The sequence below is a fragment of the Tasmannia lanceolata genome, unplaced genomic scaffold, assembly GCF_043159265.1.
Source record: "Tasmannia lanceolata isolate RefF3 unplaced genomic scaffold, GAP_Taslan_0.1 ptg000029l, whole genome shotgun sequence".
Taxonomy (NCBI): domain Eukaryota; kingdom Viridiplantae; phylum Streptophyta; class Magnoliopsida; order Canellales; family Winteraceae; genus Tasmannia; species Tasmannia lanceolata.
The window spans coordinates 3213391-3239291 of record NW_027518706.1 but is presented as its reverse complement, the minus strand read 5'-3'; the positions used below and the strand labels follow the sequence as shown (position 1 = coordinate 3239291).

Genomic DNA, 25901 nt, shown 5'->3' with positions numbered 1-25901 from the left:
ATCCATGACAATCCAAATAGATTTTGAGTTAGGATAATCCACTATAATTCCTCAATTCTTTGATCACAAATTATAGGGCTTGGAAAGTAAAAATGTTTACCTATTTCAAATCTATAGATTTTGACATCTTAGATGTCATTGAAAGGGGATTTTCTATTCGAAGGAAATGCACTAAAAATGATGCAAAATTATTTTTGTTAAATTCAAACGCTATTATCATAATATGTTGGACTATGTCCTAATGCTTTTGATAAAATTTCATCATGTACAAATGCAAAAGATATTTGGATCAATCTTAAAAAAATTTATGAGAAAAATGATAGTCTCTCTTCAAATGATAAAAATGTTGTTTTTGAACAAAAAGAGACTTTACAAAAATCTTTTGCAAAGGAAAATTCTTTCAAACATTCAATTTTCGATTTAGAAAAGCAACTTGAAAATTTAAAATTGAAAGTTAATGAAAGTTTGAAAAGAAATAAAAAATTAAGTCATTTGAGCAAAATTTTGATAAACAAAAATGATGACTTAATTAAACAATGCAATATCCTTGGAAAAGAAAAGAAAAGTCTTGCAATCACAAACAATGATTTAAATGAGAAATTCAAACTTGTTTGTGAAAATGAAGAAAAATTAAAAGCTAATTTATCTCAACAAACAAATTGCTTTAAAAGTCAATTAAATGAGATTAAATTAGTTAATAAATAACTGTAATTAAAGAACCAAAGATTACAAGAAGATAAAGACAAACATATATGTTCACATATGTATTTTTGTTGTTCTAGTTGCTCTTCATCTACCCTTGCTTATTCATGTTCATATTGTGGTAGATTAGGGCATCACAAATCTAGGTGTAGACTTAGATTTGTGAAATCAAACAAGTTTGTGTGGATAAGAAAAGATTCACTTCCATACACAAACTTGGTTGGAACCAAATTGATTTGGGTTCCAAAATCTCCCACTCAATTCATTGTTTGAAATTATTGATATATGGGGTTGTGCTTCAATTGCTATATCATATGAATTCTCTCTAAATACTATTTCAATGTTGCATTCATTATATCTAGATCACTTGCGCTTTAATGATATATCATTTCATAATTAAGCATAGAAACATACCATTAGTCATATTTTTAATAGAATGTATGCTTGCTTGTTGAGCTTCATGATCACATCATATATCTCTTATAGTCCATAAAGAAAACAAGAAATTACCTCTTTAGACTATATGTTGTGCTTTATTGAAAATCTTTTAATAAAATCTATCTAAGTGCAAAAACACACACATATGCACTTAGCATGCACAACTAGAAGAGCTAACATGTCAAATCCTCTAGACATAGGTCAAACAAGTGTCACATTTTGTATCTAGCAAAATCCATCAAAAACATATCCATAAAGAACTTCATTGAAAACATATGTCCATTCATTTTCATGAGCTTAAATGTTAGCAAAATAGAAATGAATTTTTAGATGTCATCACATAGCCTAGGGATTGAGTTTACATGTTCATTAGAATCCAAAAAATACGAGAAAAATATGAGAAAATCAATTTGTCCACAAAATTCCTTGAAAAATATCAAGAAATTGAAAACAGAAGTGTGGTGGTCGACCGAGCCTCGGAGGGCGACCGCGGTAGAGGGCGACCGCGGTAGAGGGCGACCGCGGTAGGCAAATAGGAGAAAAATAAATAGAAACAGGTTAATCGCGGCGGGCGACCGATGATGGTTGCAAAATGAAAAATAAAAAGGGACAGGCGAGTCGCGGCGGGCGACCGCGATAGTCCGGTCGATCACGACCGTCGAAAATTGCTTTTTAAAGGGCGTCCGCGAATCACTTTTTCACTTCCACTGTTTCATTCTTTCCTAGGGTTCTTGTGCTCCTCCTCTCCTAAAATCATTTTCAACCAAGATCTTCAAGATTAAGGTGTTTTGAGTAAGATTCTTCATCTTCTCCTCTTAAATCTCTCTTTTCTCATTCTCTTTTTCTTCGTTTCCTCTATTAAATCGTCCATTTTTCGTTTTCTCCATCTCTCTCCCATTTCTCCCATATATTTCGTGTTTTCCCTCTATTTTTCATCTTCTCCCATCCTCCATCATTCTTCACCTAATCCCTCATCTTACACCTCGATTTCTCTCATCTCTCTCAAAACCCCAACTCTAGAATGTCGACTTCAAGAAATCCATCGCTCAAAAGGGCAAGCGAGTTAGAACCGAGCCGGAAGAAGAAGTGTTCCCCACCGAACACTTCTTCAACAAGCAAGCCAAGGATCGTCACAAGGCCTTCGTGGATCGAGTCGTCATCTCGGGGCGAAAAGTTATTTTTCAAGACTTTAACAAATTCGATCTTCCACCACTTTTTGATTTCCAAGGTTGGTCCTTCTTTCTTACCTGGATGGATGTGCATGACGTCATGTACATAGCTGAAGATATGGATGTAAGTTGTTGGTTATTTGTGCACTTCAAACTAATGCCATCTCATGCTAAAAGGCTATCACTTCTGTTTTGTTCTCAACAAAAAAAAACTATGTATATTGTGGGTTCTATTATGAACCATGTAACTTCAGCTTAATAAAAAAATTGTAGAGGTTTGGCTCGTTCGTGGAGTAGACAAATTGCCGATCCACGTCAAATTGACTCTTTGTGGATGAGTTTTATTCATTTTTTAGTTGCTTTACTGACTTCCAAGGAGGGTTCTCGGTTAGGTCTTTTTTAGGCGACTTAATGAGGGTCGTGATGCTGTAACTCGACGTGCAAATATTTGGAAAATACTAGCACCACCTTGTATCACTGCTTTCCTATGGAAACTAGTTCACCATTGTATCAATACTTGTGATCGGCTAAAAGGTGAGGTTTTCGGCTAGCAAGCTACTTCATATTATGCAAAAGGAGTGTTGCATCACTCAATCACTTCTATTTTCATTGCCGCTACACTTTCCAGGTATGGATCCGGATTGTCAAATTCTTTGGAATGTCTTGGGTGCTTCCTTGGCATGTTACAAAGCTAATTCTCAACTGGAGTGGCGCTTCTTTTGGATGTTTCGGGGAATCTATGTGGAAATTGATCCCTATGCCATTGCTTGGCACATATGGAAGGAGCGCAATAACCAAATATTCAGTTGAAAAGAGCGTGGCAGACCACACATTGTTCTTGACGTAAAATTGTCCATACTCAAATGGCATCTAGCTAAAGGTGGCAATCCATATTCTGTTGGCAAAATGTTGCGCAAATGGAATTCATTAGCTAAACTGCATTTCTCCCCAAGTTGAACCCCGCCACCTGAGGGTGGTACAAACTAAATTTTGATGGCAGTTACCGTCGTATCTCGGGTAGGGTGGATGTTGGCGGGATCATTCGTGATCACAACTGATCTGTTCTTATGTCATACTCCGGACCGTCTGGTGTTTGAAACGCGAATGAGGCAGATGTGACGGCACTGCCTCTTTGGTTTGAAATGGTATGTGCAGCATAATCTTGGACCACTGATCATTGAAAGGACTCTGCTAATACAATCGCATGGCCTAAGAACAAGAATTGTGGACCGTGGAGAATGGCCAACAAGATCGATGAAATTTGGGACCTGATAGCCATTATACGCCCATCAACCACACGCATGCAATGATCTGCTAACCACATGGTGGATGATCTGGCTATGGAGGGTGTTGAACGGGCTCATATTGTTTTGTATTGCATAATCACTATTTATTCTATGCAATGACTATGATTCTATGCAATAAAATTGTTAATTTTCAAATAAATAAATAAATCACAACTATCAATCGTTGTCAGACATCTGATATTCATGAAAAAAAATTGACATAATTTCGCTGAGATTATAAATCATTTTATTGGAAAAACAAGTTGAAGGGAGGATATAAATGCTAGCTAATGAGAATTATTATCTAACAAAAGTGAGGATTCAAACAATTAGACACTACCTACACTGCCTGAACACATTAGAGATATCACAAAAAAGACTCATGGAAAGTAGAATTAGATGGCTAAGAAAGGAAATCCACATTTGGGATAACCGCATTGGCGGAACCATAGGCATTGAGGCAATAGGAGGATAACTGCAATCCGGGAACATCAGAAGTAAAATGAACATTGTCTAGTAAAATGCCTTTGCATGGAACTGTTTCACTACATGCCAGACTGATGGGCACTTCTTTACTTGTAGTCCCTCTAAGTCCGATGAAGCTTACATCACTCACTTTAACGGCCGAGGTCTTCCTCAAGGAAAAGCAATCAAGATACAAAACAAAAAATCATCAGTTTATTCCAAATGTACAAATAGTAAGTAAATAGATCAAGTTATAGAAAATAAACTAGACGAATGATTCAACTTTTGTTTTTGCATAGGGTGCTGTTAGGAACTGGATTAATTTTTTTTTGGGTATATACCATTTACATGAAAATTAGTTTTCAAGCATTTGCCAAACCAATTATCAATGGTAAAAATTTTAGAAATTTGAAAATTTTCTTTGTGTCGCAGGAAAATTACTCATGCCCTATACCTAAGACTGTTTTTTCGTCTGCTCTGTTTGGTTGCTTGTTTTGGGGGGATGATTGTAAGAGTTTCAAATGCATGAGATCTCTCAGAGATCTCCCCAAAGCATGTTTGGTTGCCATTTACTTATTTTTCTCCTATTCTCCCAGCTCAAGCAACCAAACAGAGCATAAATGTTTTGTTTCGGCTCCATTTCTTTCGACATGAAATGGGTGTAAAAAGAAATTTTACGACCATTCTTACACCTAAAAATACCTAAAAATGAAGATAAAATATTTTTAGGTCAATTTTACATTCAGGAAAATTTTTGCCATGAGCGCTGCTACAGAAACTGCGAGTGGAACCAGAACGAATTCCTCCACGCCACATGGGATAGGAGGGATAGTTTTTCCATTTTAATGAAACGAAAAGCCAGAAAAAGGAAAAGATTGCTAACATGGGAGAAGACTATTTGTTTGGAGGGTTAAATAACACTACATATATAAAGCGAAAAAAGTGAAGAGTCTGTTCTTTGGAGGGTTAAATAACACTACATATATAAATGGGTAAAACAATTTTATTTATTTATCATAATGAGAAACATATAGAATTTTATCTATGATAATGAGAAAGATATATAAATGGGTAAAAGGGTGTCACCTTATTGGGACAGTTGTGATCCCCGTTACAATAGTATTGGTCAATGACTATAGGAGTTTTGACAGACTTGAAGTTGAGATTCTCAAACAAGATATCTCTGGCAAAACCAGACCCTCCCTAAACAAAATAGAGTAGAGTTATCAATTATTCGAGATCATGGAGAATATACAAGAAAACCAAATGCCTTTTTGATAGAAAAAATACAGTAAAAATGCATTCAAGCATTAATTGGGACATGGTTGGATTTAAAAATTGCATTCAAGAAAAAAAAAAATACTGTAAAAATCAACACTGGAGTAAGATAAACACAGCCAAATAAAATTGATTGAAATAAGGGACGGAGTCAATCATTTAGGTCATGTTTGGCAACCACGTAAAATTAGTATTCCATGGAATATCGGTGGAGTGGACTAATGATGAGCTGAGGAGGAGCGTGGGGGGAGAGACATGAGATGACTTGAGTTGAAGCAACTGAAGGAGTTCCCAAAGGGAGTAGGCATACGTCGTACAAAAAGGTCTCTAAAGATAGGGTGTCCTAACCAGCCAACAGCTATTCCATCCCCATTATCCTTTGAGCCTGCTTTGAATAATCCCCTCTTCGCCGGATTATTACCCATGTAATCATAAAAGCTAATTTTTCAGGAATTTTATACCAAGCTTATGATAAGCTCAGATTTTCGGCTAGCCCGGCGCCAACTCTTCGATATATTTCTTGCCGGAAGTATCCCTGATCTCACTGATCGCGAGTGGGACCAAATAATTTGATGGGAGTAGTTGCTCAACCATACCGCATAGTTCCAGCAACGACAAAAGCTGCAAAACAGACAGCAGTGATATTGCTAGAAAGTATGGTTTCAATATTGCCCATATGTAATCAATCCTTTGTACAATTGGGTCATTTCAGCATATAAATAAGCCCCTAAATAAACTGCATGCATACAATAATTTCATCGACATATCACTCTTAAAAGCCTTAAGAAAATGTTGGTACCATAGAATAAGCAGAACCAAAAGAACTTATTGCGCAATTCATGAGTTTTTATTTTCATGAGTAGAAATAGTTTCTTTATTTCAGGATTACAGATTCAAATGAGGCGGAGATCATGGTTGTTCATTAAGGCTTTAGGATGATAGATCCAAGGATCCTAGCTCAGGTAGTAGTGGTGGAGAGAGACTCCATAAATGTTATAAGGTCGTTGAGGGGGAGTACTCCTTATCCCTGGCGGTGGCGGTTTTCTCACTGGATAGACGAGATCTTGGATAGAGTTGAGGGCTCCTCGATTTCTCCCCCCTGATTGTTGTTGCGTTGTGAGCTTATAGGTGCTCCTCACTCCCACCCTCTCAAGTCCCTACCTCGCGGCCCATCTCTCACAACTAGCCCCACTAATATTCCATTGAATACTTTTTTGTTGTTAACTTACACTTAACTAAAAGATAATGATACAAAATAGCCAATAAATTTATGTGTAGCAATAACTTGTTGTAGATGAATCACTATCATATATTAATAGTGATTAAAATGGATAAGAGTAAAGGAAAAATGGCTGATTTCAACAGAAAGCTTCAAAATTTCCTCACATCATATTTATGGAATCTTAGATTGTTTTTGTGTGTTGAGAGATCTCATTTACCTGCCATGTCTTGATTCTAGCTCCATTTGTGGTTTGCTTGAAACTGCAGTTTTTCACGTGTACTTTCTCCACAGTATTCATAGCATTCATACTCCCTAAGCTTCCAATACTAAAAGAAACACAAGAAAGTTAGAGGGGGAAATATTATCCTGCCCCTATAGGAGGCATTCTGATTCCGCCTCACCCGGATTTAAATCTTATTACATTTTTTGAATTAAACTTTTTTTTTTTTTTTTCTCATTCCGTTTGAGGGAGAATCGGATATGAATCGGAATATATGATGTTGATTCTGATTCCTGATTCTTGCAATCCAACACAGCATTTTAAGGGTTTGAAATGAATGGACTGTGTTTCAAGAGACATACCTTATACCATGACCGGGCCCACATACTATCCGTGAAATATTAACATCAGAGCAACCAGTTCCAATAGAAATGCAGTCATCACCTTCATATAAGAAAAAAAATAAAAATAAAATAGAACAAATAAATCATACATTACACTCATGAGAAAGTCCAATACCTATGTAGTTATCACTTTTATTGTACAAAAAAATTAAAATTATATAAAAAAAAATTTTAAAAAATGAGAAAAGTGTTTCTGCGCACAAGTGGCTTAAAAGGCCACTGGTTGGTTCGTACGGCGGGTCTTCCTCTGCGGGATCCACAAAAGGCGACCAACCGGTTGCTTTTTAAGCCACTTGTGTGCAGGGAGCTCCAGGCGCACGTGTGCAGAAACACTTTTCTCAAAAAAAAAACTAATATTATTAATTGGGAGAGGAGTGTAAGTAACACATGATGATGTGAAAAGGTAATGAAAGTAAAACATACCCGTCCCTATGGTAGAGTCAAGGATTTCAACATTTTGTGAGCCTGAGATGTGTATGCCGTCTGTGTTTGGGCTATCTTCAGGAGCAGTTATATTTAGATGAGAAAGGAGGACCCCGTTGCACTTCTCTAAGCCCAAGTGTTTTTGGGGGCTATTTACCATATTCAAACCACTTACAGTGACGTTGTTGGAATTCAGGATTGCGAGTGTCTGTCCTCATCAGATAAAGAAACGACATTGAGCTAACTTCAAGAAATACTTTTTTGGATATTGATATTGACAATACCATGTTTTGATAATTGTACTAACTCATCTTGTCTTTTATTATTTAAACAGTTCCCTAAAAGTGTTTAAAGCCTATTAGAAAAAGAAAAGGCATGCTGAGTTTATGTAATTGTTTTGAAGTAGCCTACATTTATCATTGAATTTTTTCTAATAACAGCCTCATTACCTTACATTTATTCTAAGGACATGTTTGGATGGGTAGAAAGGGTTTTTTATGGAATGCCTTATTTTCTATAAATGTGTTTTTATTTGGTGCCCGAGCATCAAGTCCCGTGCCCTTGATGTTTGATCCAACAGCAGCTCACTTTTTAAGAGGATGGGGTTGGATCAAACATCAAGGGTGGTGGTACTTTTATCTTACTACTCTCTATAAATTGGATGGGGTGATCGATCTTAATCATGAGAGTGGGAGAGAACCCTAAAATGTCATCTTCCTGTTAAAATGGCTGCGATCACCCATCATCCATGAGACCCACTAAAACAATACATACTTACAGGGGTAAAAACAACGGTCCAAATCATAGGGTAATCTTACTCAATTTGGAAGGAACTAGACCAAGCCCTTTCCCAATCACAAGGCGAAACTTGTCCAGGGGCATTACGGTAATCTCACACCTAAACCCCTCTTTAGCCTACTACTATAAATAGCCTCCTAAGGCTTATAGGCAAGGGTTTTGATCCCAAAAAACTTACAATTGTAGTCTATCTTTCCATCATCTGAAACTGACTTGAGTATCAGAGGGTCTTCCTGGAGTCAAAAACTCCGGATTAGCCTTCTAACCATTTACTACGAGCGCAGGCGGTTCGTAGCTCTTCCGAGGCCATATCAGCGGATCACCGATTTTGGCCACAACACATACCATGCTGGCCTGGCCCACTAACTAATCCCCATAGTATGTCAAGTAAGGTAAGGCTTATTAATCAAAATTGGATTAATAACAATGTAATTTGGACTCATTTTCATGGAAAGAGAAACACCCACACATATGTATGTATGTATATTGGATACTTTACTCAATAAGTTTCACTTTAAAAAAAAATCGAAGATAAATACTCACGGTAGGGGCTCCATCGCATTGCTGTGTAAAGACAAAAACAACAGAAAAGAAATTTTAGTGTTACTCGAGCTGATAAATATAAAAAATTAAACATTGTACGTATGAAAGTCATAGTTAGTAGGTCTCACTTTGCTAGATCTACAGTCCCACCAGATGGAACCTTGACCGTCAATCTGTCCCGATCCTTCAACAGTGAGCCCATTCACTTTGTGGATTCTAATCCAATGACTCTTGTCGGATCCCCATGCTGAAATGTCCTTGGGACCAACTATATTTCCCAGAACCTGCATATAGTAGTCATTAACTTATCAAAATTGAAAAAATTTCAGCACGGCTATGTTTCTTTCAATCTAAAATGGGCGTAAAGTAAATTTCACCAAATTTCACGTCCATTTTATGTAGAAAATGGGAGTAAAATTTGTTTTACGCCCATTTTACATGGAAAGAAACGGAACCCAAATTCAATATGTATATGTATGATAAATAACAAAAGGCCATTAGGGAAGTGACATTCCCCCCCCCCCCCCCTCCCCCCCTAACAGAAATCGTTAGCTTTTAAGCCTTTTGGAGTTAACTGTGGCTCCTCCACCCCTTTGTCTTTCCTAACGATATATGTTAAGAGCGTGGGGGGGGGGGGGGGGGGGGGGGGGGGGTACGTGATGTATTCGCCCTTTTAATATTTTTTTTACCCGGGAGAACCTCTCTAGTGTATTTATGGCTACTCTTTTACACGAGTGGGTGTTGTCTAAAGTAAAAAAAAAAGGGCAAATATATCAATTCCCTTGCAAAATTTGTTCAACGCTCATTTTACGTACGTTGAAAGGAACTAAGCCTTAAGAAGATTTTATTTGCCAAACTTATTCCTTAATCCGAAATTTGTAACTAATTTTAGATCAGGGGAACATTGATCCTATTTAGGTAATGTGTGCTGCAATCTATTGATAAGAAAAGAAAACGTAGAAGTTTTCTCTTTGGAAACCTGGATATGAATATCTTCAGATTTGCAGGGACCTTCTATTGATAGGGGATTCAACATAATCGTCTTTCCGGCTGGGATTGTTACTTTGGAAGGGCCATACGTTGTGCAGGACGCATTCCATGCTTGTATAAATGCCTAAAAATCAACATAATATTAGAAGACACGACATTATGTTCAATAAAACAAAGGATATATAATCAACAAGTATAATGCAAAGGTACATTAAATATTTGTGCGTGCATGCATGCATGGATATGAAATTATAGAGAGAGAAAGAGAGAGAGGGTTTTGCGTGGGCTGTCGAAAAATGTTTACCTGGGTATCACCTGTTGGGCCATTTACAAAGGCTCCAAAATCTGCAACATTGAAAACATGGCCGGACCTTGGCCCCAAGCGCGCCCACCCCAAGGAAGCTAGACATAAGAGAAAGAAGACAATTGAAACGGCCTGCCAAAAATGAGAGAAAAATATATGAAGAAAAGTTAGTCATTTGTTCCATTGTTCTAAACCATAGTTTTAGCTTTCTATCTTTCACTCAACTAAAGTAGTATCCACCTAAGATGTACAAAAGTAAGTAAAAGAAACATGAAATGCACGGAGGAGAGACATGGTTTTGCACAGTGTTTCAAAACCCAGATGCAAATGTGGGTCAGTCAACTTGGCAAGACGGGAGTACTCAGTTTGAGTCAAAGGAATTTGTAAGGTAAAAAGCAGACTTTGGAACGCAGCCAAGGCAATCCAAAGATGACCTCGGGGACTTTACTATCTTTTTGCAGAGAAGAAATGGAAAAGAAGATGAGAAAGTTTACAAAATGTTTCTCACCATGCTACCCATGCAAAAAACGATTATGTGCTACCTATGAATTCAGGGCTCTGAAACTGTTGGGCACCTTAAAGATGATATCTAATGGATCTTTTTATATATTTCACGAGTCAATGCCTGTTAAAAATAGAAATGGATTATAAAAATTAAAATCTGTCGAGAAGATTTGGGTTTCTTTCTTTACTTTTACTACTTTAAGTAACAGCACAGATTTTAAACAGTTCTATAATCTCTCAAAGGTAAGAAATTGTTAATTTCAATTATAATTTTGGGGTAGATTGAGTGGATTTTTGTCTTAGATTGAATTTTAATACCACCAATCAATGTTATCTATCTCGATTTCCTTCCCTTTCTCGAATTGTCGCTTATTCCTTCTTCTAAAATCTAAATATGGATGCTTACTTCCATATTTATGAAATCACATTCTTCCCTCCTTATTTTTATAAATTTGAACACAAATAATTTATCATTTTAGATTACCTTTTAATTGTTGTTAAGGCATCTAAGTTGCAATCTAACTATGGCAGTGTGTCCTACGTTTGATTGATCTGAACCTTTCACTTGCTAGGCTTTATTGTTGTTAAAATCACGCCAAACGGCTAACATCCAATAATATATCTAATTCTCTTGTTGAACATGGAAAGTAGATATTAATGGATGTTATGATTTATGGGTAATGGTAGATCTAAATCAAGTTCTCTCAAGTTGACGGTTCAGATCAAGCAAAGGTGGGGACCCACTATGCCGTAATGGGCATGCCTCAATGCTGTGAAATTTAGCTTTCCTTTCATACTTTCTATTCACATGCACAAGTTAACAAAATTTCAATGAGGGATCTTCTAATCTTGTATATTATTAACACATACGGGTGTTTTATACTTTCTTAAAGGGCAGTGATAAATTCACCTCCCTTTAACAGAAATCGTTAGGTTTTAATGCTTCTGGAGTACTTAACACTTGCTCTTCCAGCCCTTAAATATATCCCAACGATTTCTATTAAAGGGGGGGTGAATTTATCACAGCCCTTTCTTAAATTATTGAAGCCTGGGGAGTTTTGTTGATCTTTGGTCCCTACCCATCAGTTCCCATAGGTCTATGATGATCTTAACAATCCAGTTAAGATCACAGGTCCAGGATCAACCATAGGCCGGGGGACCCACTGACTCAAATTACTAAATTAGAGCTTCATTGCTCCACTAACTAAAGAGGCGAGGTCAACAACCCAAAATTAATGACTTCAGAATACGGGTTTGAACAGATTTGGTGGGTTGTTCTCACTGCTCAAAATCCCTACCAATCAACGATCACGAGTCCAAAACTAATAAGTTTGAGTCCAATAATCAGTTTTGAACTCGCATTCGATTCTCAAAATCCAACGCACACTCCTTATAATCATGAAATGAATGTGACAGAAATGTACACACCAATTGGTTGAGATATATATGTTATTAACTCTAAAACTTCACATTTCTTAATGCCATGCCTGCTTGTTGTTTGGCATAATTCTAGGGATGATTGGATTGCAGGAAAAAACTTTTCTTGATGAATTTTTTTTTATGTCCAGAATTTAGAGGGAAATGATAAATTGTAGAGATATCATTTTACATTGGGCAGTGCTATTTTCCCACCCTCTGATGGCTATTCCCCCCCCCCCCCTTTAGGGGTGGAGGAGCAACCGAACTCCAAAAGCATAAAAGTTAACGATTTCTGTTTTTTTTTTTTTTTTGTGTGTGTGTGTGGGGGGGGGGGGGGGGGGGATGATCCAAACCTACCATTAGATGGGCCATAGCCTAAATAGGTTGTGCCCCAAAAATCATTTCCATAGGTTGATCCTAACCCTCCGATCTGAATGTTAGAGAGTTGAAGCTAACCCTCTATAGATCGGAGGGTTAGGATTAACCTATGGAAATAATTTTTGGGGCACAACCTATTTAGGATGTGACCCATCTAATGGACAGTTTGGATCATCCTATGGTGGGGGGCATACTGTACTTTTAATAAAGAGAGGACTGCCCTCATCAAAATAGCTGATAACATTTTCCCTAAATAAAATTTGAATTGGTGTGGTTCAAGTCACTGTTTTTCATGTGTCATCAAACAATGGAAAAGCATGAAAATTTGGCAAAGGTTTTCTTTTCCAAACTTTTTCACCCCTACGTGACTCAAACACATGACGTAGTGGCTGCATTGATACCAAATAAAAATATATGATTTCACTAATCGTAGATACGCTACAATCAAGCTCTAGTGAGTGTTTATATAGAGCACTCAAGGGGGGGAACAAAGAAAGCTAAAGATATAACAATAGATGATTTTATTAATCTTGGTTACCTTACAATCAAGCCCAAACGAGTGTTCATATGGATCACTCAACGGGATGAACATAGGAAGCTAGAGAAAATGATAGAAGGAAATTATCCTAGTCTAAATAAAACTAGTGTCCTATTTGGGCTATGAATTCACATTTAAACTGCATTTAAGTGTAAATTAGTTGATTCCATAGTTGGCAAAACTTCGTTTTTTTGAAAAAAAAAACGCATTTTATTGGTGTGCCGTGTAAAACTCCGTTTAAAACTTTCACAACGAATAAAACTCCGTTTTTTTTTAGGCAAACGTTTTAAACACGTTTTTTGGGCCAACTTTCCAATTTTACCCCCACCATATTTTGTAAATGACAAAATTCTACACTCATTTTCTTGTGTTTCCATTTTTTTTGGTTACGTTTTTTTGAACCAATAATGTATTAAACTCGAATTTTTGCCATCCCCTTTTTTTTGGCGAATAACGTTTTGCTAACTATGGTTGATTCTCAAACCTTCTAGGAATGATTACTACGAGATCATACAAGCAATCAAAAGACTGGTGGAAGTGTCCCTACTACTTTGAAATCAATAGGGCCCGTTTGGATGCCGAGAAGATTTTGATTTGGATTTCTCACGTTTGCAGCCCTTTTTGTGTTGAGATTTGGATCCTAATCAAATTCTTAGATTTCCAAATCAGCAACTGACAGTGAAAAAAAAATCTTATTTCCAAATATGCTGTGGAAATAAGTAATTGGAAATCCATAGATCTGGCAGTTTCCTTCACCCTCTTTGCTCCTCAACCTATCCCCTCCAATAGGAAGTACTCCCTTCCCTCTCTGTCTCTCTCAACATGAGCTGATAGATCTATTCATTTTGTATTCAAAACTCAATTCCAAATCCAAATACAAAATATGAGGTGTCCAAAGAGGCCCTTAGTCATTCCAAAGGGATTCTCTGTGGGCCTATATATTTTGAGTGGTGTTCAGTATTGATATATTTAGTGGTACACGGCCTGTCTACACGAAGGCCCAATAAATGAATGATTTAGATTACCAAATAATGTGGGGAGTGATAAATCGAACCCCATATATCTTAAATCGGAGTTTTTATATGGTGGCCGACCGTCCAACGTAAAGGGCAGAGAGAGAGAAAACTATCCCTCTTGATTTTTTATCCAGGTCAAACCTCCTTTTTTTTACTTTTAGGTTGATAAAAAATCAACGTGGTGGATATTTTCTCTCTCCGCTCTTTACATATAAAGGGCAGCCACCATATAATTTCTCCTTAAATCAACCCCCTGTGTCTTTCTCTCTCTAACCCAGAGGAGAGAGAAAGACTCGTATGGGTCGATTTATCACTGCCCAATAATGTGCGCCAAACTTTATTTAGTGATATTTTTTGCCCCTTTTCTTCCCTGGGCCACCCCCAATCTAGTGTATTATGAATTTATGATTACTCTTTTTATACTAAAGGGGGTGGTGGCCTAGGGAAGGAAATGGGACGAATATATCATTTCCCTTCTTTATGCTACATTTGCATGCATGCAAACGTCACAATATTAAAACTCATGTTTAGGTGAAACAGTTTGAATGCTTAAAAAATTATATCGGGTATTTTTTGTCCTTATTAGGAAAGTTTATCTATCAGCTAACATGACTGATATTGATAAATGATAAATGATATTTCCACCCCTTTTGTTTGTCTTCTCTTGAAAATGGCTTTATTTTCGCCTTGTTTCTTTAACTCTTTTAAAAGATAAGAGTCATTCTCTAAAAAAAAACCAACAAAAGAGTGTAAAGGGAAATGGAGTGAAAGTAAGCATTTACATTTAACAGGAAAGAAGCTTACAATAAAGAGTGCTGTGCCTTTAGTCCTTTACCAAAACAAGGGAGTGGAAATATCATTTTCGATACCAAATTAATAGACGTGAAATCACATGAATCATTTTAGGGACCGTTTGGATACATCAGATTTTGTATTTGGATTTGGAATTGAGTTTTCAGTACAAATGAATAGATCTGCCAGCTCATGTTGAGGGAGACAGAGAGGGAAGAAGGTAATTCCTGCTGCAGGGGAGAGGTTGAGGAGCCAAGAGGGTGAAGGAAACTGCCGGATCTGTGGATTTCCAATTTCTTATTTCCACAGCTTATTTGGAAATCTGATTTTTTTCACTGTGGGTCGCTGAATTGGAAATTCAAGGATTTAATCAAGATCCAAATGTCAATGCAAAAAGGGCTGCAAATGTGAGATATCTGCTGGCATTAACATTAAAGTGGAAGCCTGATGCAGACTCCAGCTCGAACTGGACAACAGAAGTGAAAGGGACATATATTTGCCTCCTTTTCGGCCATGGGCCAACCCCATGTAGTGTAAAATAGAGTAGTCATAAATATGGTTTCAAAACCCGTACAGGTGTGGCTCTTTGGCTTAAAGTCTTGGGTATGCTCCCCAGAGATGAGAGTTCGAATCCCCTTGGGCTTGCCCGATGCGCACAGTTTACGGGTGATTGCGCGCATCCGGAGGGAATTAGTCCCACTCTACAAAGTGGGGTGGGGACACCCTATGTCATCAAAAAAAAAATATGGTTTCAAATTTCAGTTTCAAAATGCATTTTGGTCCTCACCGAAATTTCAAAATTTTGGCCGAAATCAAAAGAAATATTAAAAAAATATTTTATTTAATACAAAATTTCGGTTGAAATTTCTAGAAAATATTATTTAATTATTAAAATCTAGATTTTTGGGATAAAATTTCGAAATTTCGGAAAAAACAAAATTTCGATCAAAATTTCGGCCAAAATAAAGTATCATTTCGGGTATAAATAATTTCGATTTCGGTTTGGACCGAAATTTCGGATTTCGGTCGAAATTTAAAACCATGGTCATAAATATAGTAGAGGAGGGTGGCCAAGGAAGATAAGGGAGCGAATATATCACTTCCAAATGTGAAAATAGAAAAAAGGAAAACCCCATTGTTACTATTTTTAAAGATATTGTTTGGTTAGATGGGATTTTAGTGGAAGTAGTAGTCAAAAAGGAGGTGACAAGGGTGGGATATGTGTAGACTTGTCTAGAGAAGATTGGAGGGAATTTTGGGGAATTTTGGTAGTGTGTTTGGTTAGATGTCAAAACATGTGGGAGAATGGAGGGGTGTCATTAACAAAATAAGTAGTAGAAGGGAGAGAAAGAGGAGAGAGAAAGAGAGAGAAAAGTAATGATTACACATGGCATATCATATTCTATTCTTCTCCCCTCTAAAATTTACCAAAAACAAGGTTTGGCATTGGAAAAGTAGGGGAGGGGATAATCCCGTCACATAGGCGCCACCTAAGCAAAAAGCTAATAATGATGTCTCTTCTATGTCTAGTAGTCCAATGGGATTTGAGCTAAAAAATGACAACCAAACAACATTTGGTATTTCATATTCCTAGAAAATGCTCAGCCGTCTTCCCTACTTTTTGCAACCAAACAGAGAAATATACTGAAATCACATGAGAGTCCTCGCCATCACTTTTTTTTCCCTTACCAAAAACACAAAATCACGCTCAAGCGAGTCATTTCATAAAGGCTAGGATATTTTTGTCATAAAATGATGGTCATCTAGGGGTGTAAACAAGCCGAGCCGAGCCGAGCTTGGCCAGGCTCGGCTCGGCTCGTTAAGCTCACAAGTGAGGCTCGGCTCGGTCAGGCTCGTGAGCGGCTCGCGAGCCTTACCGAGCTCGGGTTATATTATGTTCACACCCCTCATCTTCCCTGGACAGCCCTACTAGTGTAATTTGACTACTTTTTTTACACTATGGGGGGTGGTCCTAGTAACAAATGGGATTCCAAAAATGAAGTGACATATTTTGCCCCCCCCCCCCCCCCCCCTTCACTTCATGGACAACCGTTTTAATGTATATATTAATATATAATATATATATTTAAATATATTAAATTCTTAACGAGCCTTAACGAGCCGAGCCTGGCCTAACTCAGCTAGTTAAGGATTCGAACCGAGCTCGAGCGAGCTTCCGAGCCCGAGCCAAAATTGACACCCTTATGGTCATCTATTTGTTGTTAAATATATAGTCAACTAGGAGAGGGAACCTCTAATTGAACAATGCATACATACACTATGAATAATGGGAAAACATGGGTTGCCATGAGCATGCCCCAGTGCTATTTAATTAAAGTCCTTGAAAAACACTTGTACATACAAGTTTATATCTATAGTTCTTAACCTAGAGATTTTATATGGCCGAGCCCGAAGTCCAAAAAGTACAGTGGGCCCATTTCAAAGGATGATCTAAACTGTTCATTTTTTGAACCACGACATAAATAGGTTGCACCATGTAGATCATCTCCATAGGATGATCCTAACCCTCCGGTCTATAGAGGTTTCTATAATGTGAAACCTCTTCACTTATCGGAGGGTTAGGTTCATCCTATGGAGCTATCAGTTGCTTTGAAGTGGGCCCCACTGTACTATTCGAAAAATAATGGTCTTCACGTAGCCATCATATAAAATCTCTCAATCTATTACCTTAGTGGGATTTGCTAGGGTCCAAAGCAAAAGGCATTTCGCGGCTGGCCTGGTATGTCAGGATGTCAGACCAGCCACTTCACTAACTCAGCTTGTCTTTTCTTCCACAGCTTTGGAATTCTAATAACCTTTGACAGCTCTCTATATTATAAAAGACAAAATGAGTTAGTGCAATTATTAAAACATGGTTGTAAAATTGAATGCAACATTGGGAGTGAACCTTGCAAAAGAGACATTGCTATTTCTAGTCTTTTCGAGGGGGTACGAACTGAACAACCAGAGAAAACTAACCGTTTCTTTCGAAAATAAAGGAATCCCCATTCCACCGCTAACTTTCAGTTAGTATATAAATAGTAGTCTCAACAAAACAAGAACCTCTCTCCCTCTCTCTCTGCTCCTTTCAAACACGAGAGAGAGAAAGGGACACAGAGCATAAAATGGGAGGAGAAGATCGAGAAGAAGGTGTTATGGCAACAGACTTCTTCTGGTCTTACACGGATGAGCCACATGCTTCTAGAAGGCGACAGATTTTGTCTCAATACCCTCAAATCAAAGAGCTATTTGGACCTGATCCATGGGCTTTTCTCAAGGTTCAATCCAATATCTTTTTATCTATCTCTATGCTCCTCTGTGTATTCTTTTTTTTTTTTGGGTTCTAGTTTAGATTTTCCTATTTGGGTCTCTCAATAATGTGAAGTTGATTGTGGGTTTTGATTGCTTTGTTTATATATGATTAGTTTTTCATAGAATTTATGTGAGTTTTTTCTCTCTTATTTTGCTATTTGGGTCTCTCATTAATGTTAATTTGAATGTGGATTTTGATTGATTTGTTCTGATATGATTAGTTTTTCATTTTTCCCGGATTTTATGTGAGAGTATGTTTTCTCTCATTTTACTATTCGGGTATCTTAATAATGTAAAATTGAACGTTGGGTTTGATTGCTTTGTTCTGATATGATTAATTTTTTTTTTCCAGATTTTTGGTGAGTTTTTTCTCTTATTTTACTATTTGGGTCTGTCAGTAATGTAAAATTGAATGTTGGCTTTGACTGCTTTGTTCTGATATGATTAGTTTTTCCCAGATTTTATGTGAGTTTTTTTTTCTCTTATTTTACTATTTGGGTCTCTCAATAATGTAAAATTGAATGTTGATTTTGATTGCTTTGTTCTGATATGATTAGTTTTTCCCAGATTTTATGTGAGTTTTTTCTCTTATTTTCCTATTCGGGTCTGTCAATAATGGAAACTAGAATGTGGGCTTTGATTGCTTTGTTCTGATATGATTAGTTTTTCCTAGATTTTATGTCAGTTTTTGCTCTTACTTTCCTATTTGGGCCAGTCAATAATGTAAATCTGAATGTAAATTGTTTTTCTCTTTGTAGATAGGCCAAATAATGTAAATTTGAATGTTGTTTTTGTTTGCTTTGTCGTGATATGGGTGGTTTTCCCAAATTTTATGTGAGTTTTTTCTCTTATACTGTAAGTCTGCAGAGGAATGGAGTTTTGGGAGAGTTTACAATTTGGGTTTTTTTATCCACACCCATTTTTTTCATTGTAAATGTCGAAAAATCGACTAACTGTGGCTTTCGGATTCAATCTCTATTCGTGCCGTGTCGGGTTTTCTCCCAGTTGGTCTAAACTTGATTAATCCTCATATTCCTTCTCCATTTTTTTTCTTTTAATGTGAATCTACTGAAAAAAACTTGTTTTTGTGGTGGTCTGAGTTAGTTTATTTCCATACTCATGTGGGTTCCCCATTGGAAACTGATCAACCCATCTCTCTACTAAATTCATTGTTTTTCTCTCTGTAGATCGGCCAAATATGGATATTCAATGATTTAGGAGTTGATTTCTCTAAGGACCCTGACTTTGAATTAATGTTGCTTCAAATTTCATTTGGGCTTTCTCTCTTTTGATATAAAAATGCGGAATAATTAGTTCTATTGATATTCTGTATCAATTTTCATTAGATTGGGATTTCTTCATTTATTCCGAATTCACTTGTAATTTTTATATTCTGTGCGTGTCTTCTCTTTTCTTATGAATCTTCCAAAGTAGAGTTTTGTTGACTTTGTTATTTGATCTGCTTCATTACTCTCAAGTCTCAAATGCCATATGGGTTATTCCACATTTTGTTTAAACCTAACAGAAAGGCCATTTTTGGGTGATTTTACCCGCATTTGTGGAGATTTTATATTTTAGAAATCAAGTTCTTTGGCTCTTTTGTGGAGTACAATATTTTTGTTTTCCTTTTTTCTTTCTTCTTTTTTGGTTTTGTGAAATAGTAATTTTTCAATTCAGTTATGTGGAAACTCAGTCCTAAAAGTCTGGCTTTTATGTTAGTTGCTAACGAATTGCAAAGCCCGTGATGTATTTTCTTTCTTTCTTTTTTTTCTTTTGTTGGTGATGTACTTTCTATATTTGCATCTCTTATGATGAATCTATATTTACAGAGATATGGAAGCCTTGATTCTGAAGTTAACTGTCTAGTAATTCTATTCCTGTTATCGGTGATTTGGTTTTTTCTGATCAAGACGGTCCAACACTGCTCCATTACTGAACTAATCTATGGAACCACGAACGGGTCTTATCATCGCAATTTAAATTAGACCCAGAGATATTGGTCGGTGTAATCTGTGTGTACACAAGGTGTGAAACACATCTACTCTTGAAAGCTCGATAAACTGTCAAATTAGTGCTGCCCTAAGATAAGATTGAAAGATGTGCTATTGTTTAAATACTAATTAGTAAAAGCAAAAAAAATAAGAAAATGGTCTTGATTCTGTCGTTGTGGAAGGAGACTCCAAGAATGTTATTAATTGAATGAATAACAGGAGTTACAGGATGGATTATCATTGGAGATGTGCTGATGCCATTGAAGAAATTCTTGACAGAGACGAGGGATATTCAGTCTCTTTCCATCATATTTGGAAATCTTCCAATAATGAGGCTGATCAGCTAGATCATTCAGAGGTGAATAGGCATTCATTGGAGCTATTTGATTTTACCCCCCTCGATCTATCCTTGGATCTACTTCTGTTTATTTGGTTTATGTTTGTACTGAACACCTAGGTACCCGACCTCTGGCCAGGTTTTTTTTTATTATATATTTATCGTTACAATCAAAAAGCGCAAAAAATAAAAGAAAAATGCATCTATCTCAATTGGGAGGAGAATGCCACCTGCAGACACATGGTCTGCTAACACATCCTAAACATGAGTACCCGTGTTTGCCATTCCTATGGTTTCCGGTATGAAGATTCGGAGAACCATCTTGACTGACTTTTCACTTAATCAGTGTCTTTAAGTGGAGTTTGTGTCTTTAGATAGCAATCCTTGTTCAAGAAGAGAGATAATTAGAGTTTTTCCCTAGGAGCTTTGCCAATGTATGTCCAACACCGGTCTATACCATGAATTGTCCTTGTTACTAGCAACCCAGGGGAACACCATTGGCAACAAGAATTTGAAGAATGGAGTTTTTAACTAGGATTATCTATTCTATGGTGTTGTAGGAGTTCATCATGCTTTAATGAAGCTATTGGGTATGTTTTCTGAATGCATTGGTACGGAACGCATGCATAGACTATAGAGTCAAATACTCAATTGTAAAGATTTTTAGGACATATTGCAGAAAATTTTCAATTTCTTTTTCTGTCAAGGAAATAGAGACTCCTATCCTACGTGAGTGTAATGGGTGGATTTGCCTCATCTTGGTTGTTTTGGCCTTTAACATTTAAATACATTTCCTTTTTGAGTAAGTCTTTTGATATTCTACGTAATATGAACAAAAACTGTGGAACAACTGCGGATGAATTGGATCACAAAATTGCATGAGGGATATTCTGAATGGAATCTAATCTGATGGTAAATAGAAAGTCTTATTTTGCAGAGTTTTTGGAAAGTAATAAAGACGTAAAAATATTTGAAACTTTTAGAACAGAAAGATATGGCCAAACCTATCATCGTATGACCTACCACATCAACTTTTATTCTGTGTGTGTGTGTGTGTGTGTGTGTGTGTGTGTGTGTGTGTGTGAGAGAGAGAGAGAGAGAGAGAGAGAGAGAGAGATTCAATGGCATTTTTAGGTAGTAATGAAGTCTGTTGACTAGTTATAGACAAAGAGCATAAATTTCACTGCATTTCAATCTCACTTTACTTTTAATCCATTAGATAAAATCCGTTTAAAACCATTACCAAACACAAAACTCTACTCCATACTTTCTTGATTGATCTCTGTAATTCCTTTATGGATTCTGTCAAGTAGGAACGGTTAGAATTAGTGAGGTATATTATATGGGAATCAGATTGAACCAAGATCTGAATGGTAGATTATAGGATTTTTAACAACACTATACACATTAAGCTCGGATTGCTTCTATTTATTTATGTGCCCTTAGTATTAATCACAAAGTTTTCACTGTGTACTGTTAAACAACTATAAAACATATTCAAGCCTAAAACAGTATAGAATGATCCGAAAGTATTATTTTTGTTAATATTCATGTGAGCATGATACTATGAAAATTGTACTCTGAAATGATATAATCTAACTTTAATTAAGGAAATATTCCAATTCAAAACATACATTGAGATGGGTTATCTAAAAGTAACCTATTTTTATCAATAGCATAAAGTATGTGTGTCTCCTGTAAAGAATGCCTTTGGGGTCTGTACTTCATAAATTGATAAGATGAGTATTGTATTTAATGAGTTCTTTAGTAGAGTTCTTTGGTATGCATGTGTTATTACAGGAAAGATGCAAGTAATAAAAGAATATGGTCAAATATTTGATCCTTAGTAGAGTTCTTTGATCTTAGTGACTAGAGTTGTATTTTTGATGAAATAAAACCATAAAAGGTGACCAACTTACGATATTTTCAACTTTTACATTCGATAGAACTTAGGCAATTGTTCCAATTGTTTTTATATCTGCAGAATGGCACTAATGTTCCACCATATCCTCTGTTTCTAATTTCATCATGGAAATGTGTTTTGGTAGATGCCCATATTTTCCTTTGGACAAATATTATCTGGCAGAAGCACGAGTGGAGGCCCCTTGCTCAATGATCCAAACTGTTTTTCCACTGGACATTGCTTGTTGAGAGTCAACGATGACTCTACATGTGCGTCGGAGGGGCCGGGCGGCGCTTGGGCCGACGCAGGCCCACATGGATCTTTCCTAGTTAAACTAGGACCTTAATTTTGGAAGTTTCTAATTTTGTTGGAGTCTTATTTTAAAGAAGTTTCTAACTTGTTAAAGAGGTGGAGTTTTTAGTAGTTGGGTGTCTTATTTAATAAGTTTCTTATTTGGAGAAAGGTGAAGAATAGAAGTTGCTTTTTAAAAGGGAGAAGTGCAAAAATGTGAATGGCAAGAGAGGTGTAAATATTTTTTATTAAAATATTCCTTTATTCAACATTGCTGTGGATGGATCATACCCCATGATATTTTCTTCATTTTGCTGTCCTTTTCAGTAATAAGCTCTTATAATTCTGAATTCTGATGCAGATTACTGTGGTTGTTTTGCTTCAACTATCGACTGCGGCTTTCCTCCACAATTCTGGCTGGTTGAAGATACTAACAGTTGCCTATTTTTTCGGCTCTTTCCTCAACCATAACCTCTTCCTAGCCATTCATGAACTCAGCCACAACCTCGCCTTCTCAACTCCGGTCTATAACCGCTGGTTAGGAATTTTTGCCAATCTCCCCATTGGCATTCCCATGTCTGTCACCTTCCAAAAATACCACTTGGAACACCACCGCTTCCAAGGTGTTGACGCCATCGACATGGACATCCCAAGCCACACCGAAGCCCATTTAGTCACCAATGTCATTGCCAAATCCATATGGGTCGTCTTCCAACTCTTCTTTTATGCTCTTCGCCCTGTCTTTCTCAACCCCAAACCCCCTGGATTGTGGGAATTCACTAACTTAGTCATCCAACTATCCCTTGATGCTGCCATGGTCTATTTCTGTGGTTGGAAATCTCTTGCTTATATGATACTCTCAACTTTTGTTGGTGGTGGGTTGCATCCAATGGCGGGCCACTTCATCTCTGAGCACTATGTCTTCAAGCCAGATCAGGAGACGTATTCGTACTATGGGCCCATCAATCTCCTTACGTGGAACGTAGGATATCACAATGAGCACCATGATTTTCCAAGGATCCCAGGTAGCAAGCTCTACAAGGTGAAGGAGATAGCACCAGAACACTACAAGGATTTCAAGTCATACAAGTCTTGGACACAGGTGATTTACATGTATATCATGGACAGGACTGTGGGGCCCTTTAGCCGGATGAAGAGGAAGTTGTCCAAGAGCGGTGGGGCCATGAAGAAAGACAGATAGCTTCTTTCTTCCATTTTTTATTTCCTACATTCAATCTCAATTTTTGTAACATTCCATGAGGGGGAGGATTTTTTTTTTCTTTGAAGCATGTGAAAAAAATGAAGTTTTCCTTTGACTATCACTCCCATTTCCTAGATCTTAGACTTATTTGAGAAGCATTTGAAATTTTGAACTCTCTCTCTCTCTCTCTCTCTCTCTCTCTCTCTCTCTCTCTCTCTCTCTCTCTCTCTCTCTCTCTGATGTAGGACCGGGAAGAGAAATAGAAGAATAGGGAAAGAAGATAATAGGGGGAGCAGAATAGAAGAGAATAGGAAGGAGGAAGAAACCTGTAGAGGGGATAAGGCAATCAATCTTCAATTATTCATCAAAACTTAAAATCTCTAATATATGAGGCCTATTTATGGGCAATTGAAATAAAATTTCATGGAAAGTAAATAAATGCCCTAAATCTAAATAACGAGGAAAATAAAATCCTAGAAACTAAATAACATGTAAATAAATCCTAATGGGAAAATATGCCTCTTATTTGGCCTACTATCTGCATCATTCTCCCCCTCTTGAAAAGAACTCGCTCTCAAGTTCTTATCCGCCTGGATCAAATATGGAGACTACCCACTCAAGCAGTATGAGTCGCAATCCACCAAATCCTCAAATGCCGTATAACGCTCGTGATATCTGTGAAAGTGGTATGGAACGCGAGCGTAGTGATATAGAAGACATCATCCATGGAGAACCATAAAGAAACAAACCTCCCCTGACAAATAATGCCCAGGGAATATAGCAACATACTCCTCCTGGACTGAAGTGATGGCCATGGATAGCATCAATCCCTGGTCGTGAAATCGGGTGAACAAGGTTTCATGTTTTAGGGTTGCGATTGATTTCTCCGGCGAAGGCAAAGGTGAAGTTTGGGCTTTCTAGTTGATGGCTTGCGCGAAAAGGAGGGTGGTGATTCCAATGGCAGCAACTCTGGTCTTCGAAGACTTGTATTTTTTTTCACTCCAATTGCCAGAAAACTTGGATCTTTGCTCTGATACCAATTTTGATGTAGGACTCGGAAGAGAAATAGAAGAAAGAGAAGAAAAATAGGAAAAGAAGAGAATAGAGGGAGAAGAATAGAAGAGAATAGGAAGGAGGAAGAAACCTGTAGAGGGGAGAAGCCAATCAATCTTTAATTAATCATCAAAACTTAAAATTCCTAATATATGAGGCCTATTTATAGACAATTGAAATAAAATTCCATGAAAACGAAATAAATGTCATAAATCTAAATAACATGAAAAATAAAATCCTAGAAACTAAATAACATGGAAATAAATCCTAATGGGCAAATATGCCTCTTATTTGGCCTACTCTCTGCATCTCTCTCTCTCTCTCTCTCTCTCTCTCTCTCTCTCTCTCTCTCATTATTCCACACATTGAATGGTACTCTTAAAATTTTCAAAAGGTTCCTATTAGCCATAAGATGTGCTACTTTTAAGGTAGAGACTGCAAAACATGTAGGGGTGCAACTTGGGTCAAGTTCAACCCGAACCCATCGCCCGAACCCGATGGGTTCGACCCTATTTTGGCTTGGGTTGGGTTAGGTTCGGGTTGGGAAAAGCCAACCCGCTTTAATTTCAGGTTGGGTTAGGGTTAGGGTTGAGGCCTTGGAAACCCGACTCGACCTAAACCCGACCTCTGTCCTCCAATTTTTTAATGATTTTCTTAGGATTATGTTTTTTTCCTTTTAGTTTACTGTTTCACCCTAGATGAACCCGACTCAACCTGAACCCTGCTCAACTCAACCCGACCCGACCCGATTTGGAGGCGGGTTGGGTTAGGGTTGGCCTCAACCCGACCCGAGTTGCACCCCTAAAGACACGGTAGTAGAAATTCACATTAGCTAGGGGTGCAACTTGGGTCGGGCTCAACCCGAACCCGGGGCCGACAGGTTCAACCCGATTTTGTCTCGGGTTGGGTTGGATTCGGGTTGGG

General features: G+C 37.3%; 2 protein-coding genes across 2 annotated transcripts; one reads left to right on the top strand and one right to left on the bottom strand.

The window, feature by feature from the left end:
* Positions 1 to 3998: 3998 nt before the first annotated feature.
* Positions 3999 to 11158, bottom strand: LOC143859427 (putative polygalacturonase At3g15720). Its single transcript, XM_077370138.1, has 10 exons — positions 11153 to 11158; positions 10243 to 10374; positions 9928 to 10062; positions 9077 to 9232; positions 8949 to 8969; positions 7608 to 7815; positions 7143 to 7224; positions 6778 to 6886; positions 5147 to 5263; positions 3999 to 4226 (listed from the first exon to the last, which is right to left on the bottom strand). Exons 1-10 carry the CDS (start codon positions 11156 to 11158, stop codon positions 3999 to 4001), a joined length of 1194 nt encoding a protein of 397 aa, XP_077226253.1.
* Positions 11159 to 17958: 6800 nt separating this feature from the next.
* DES-1-LIKE (fatty acid desaturase family protein) lies at positions 17959 to 24045 on the top strand. The gene is made up of 2 exons (XM_077369976.1): positions 17959 to 18167; positions 23085 to 24045. The coding sequence occupies exons 1-2, from the start codon at positions 18015 to 18017 to the stop codon at positions 23922 to 23924; spliced, it is 993 nt and encodes a 330-aa protein (XP_077226091.1). The 5' UTR covers positions 17959 to 18014; the 3' UTR covers positions 23925 to 24045.
* Positions 24046 to 25901: the final 1856 nt, after the last annotated feature.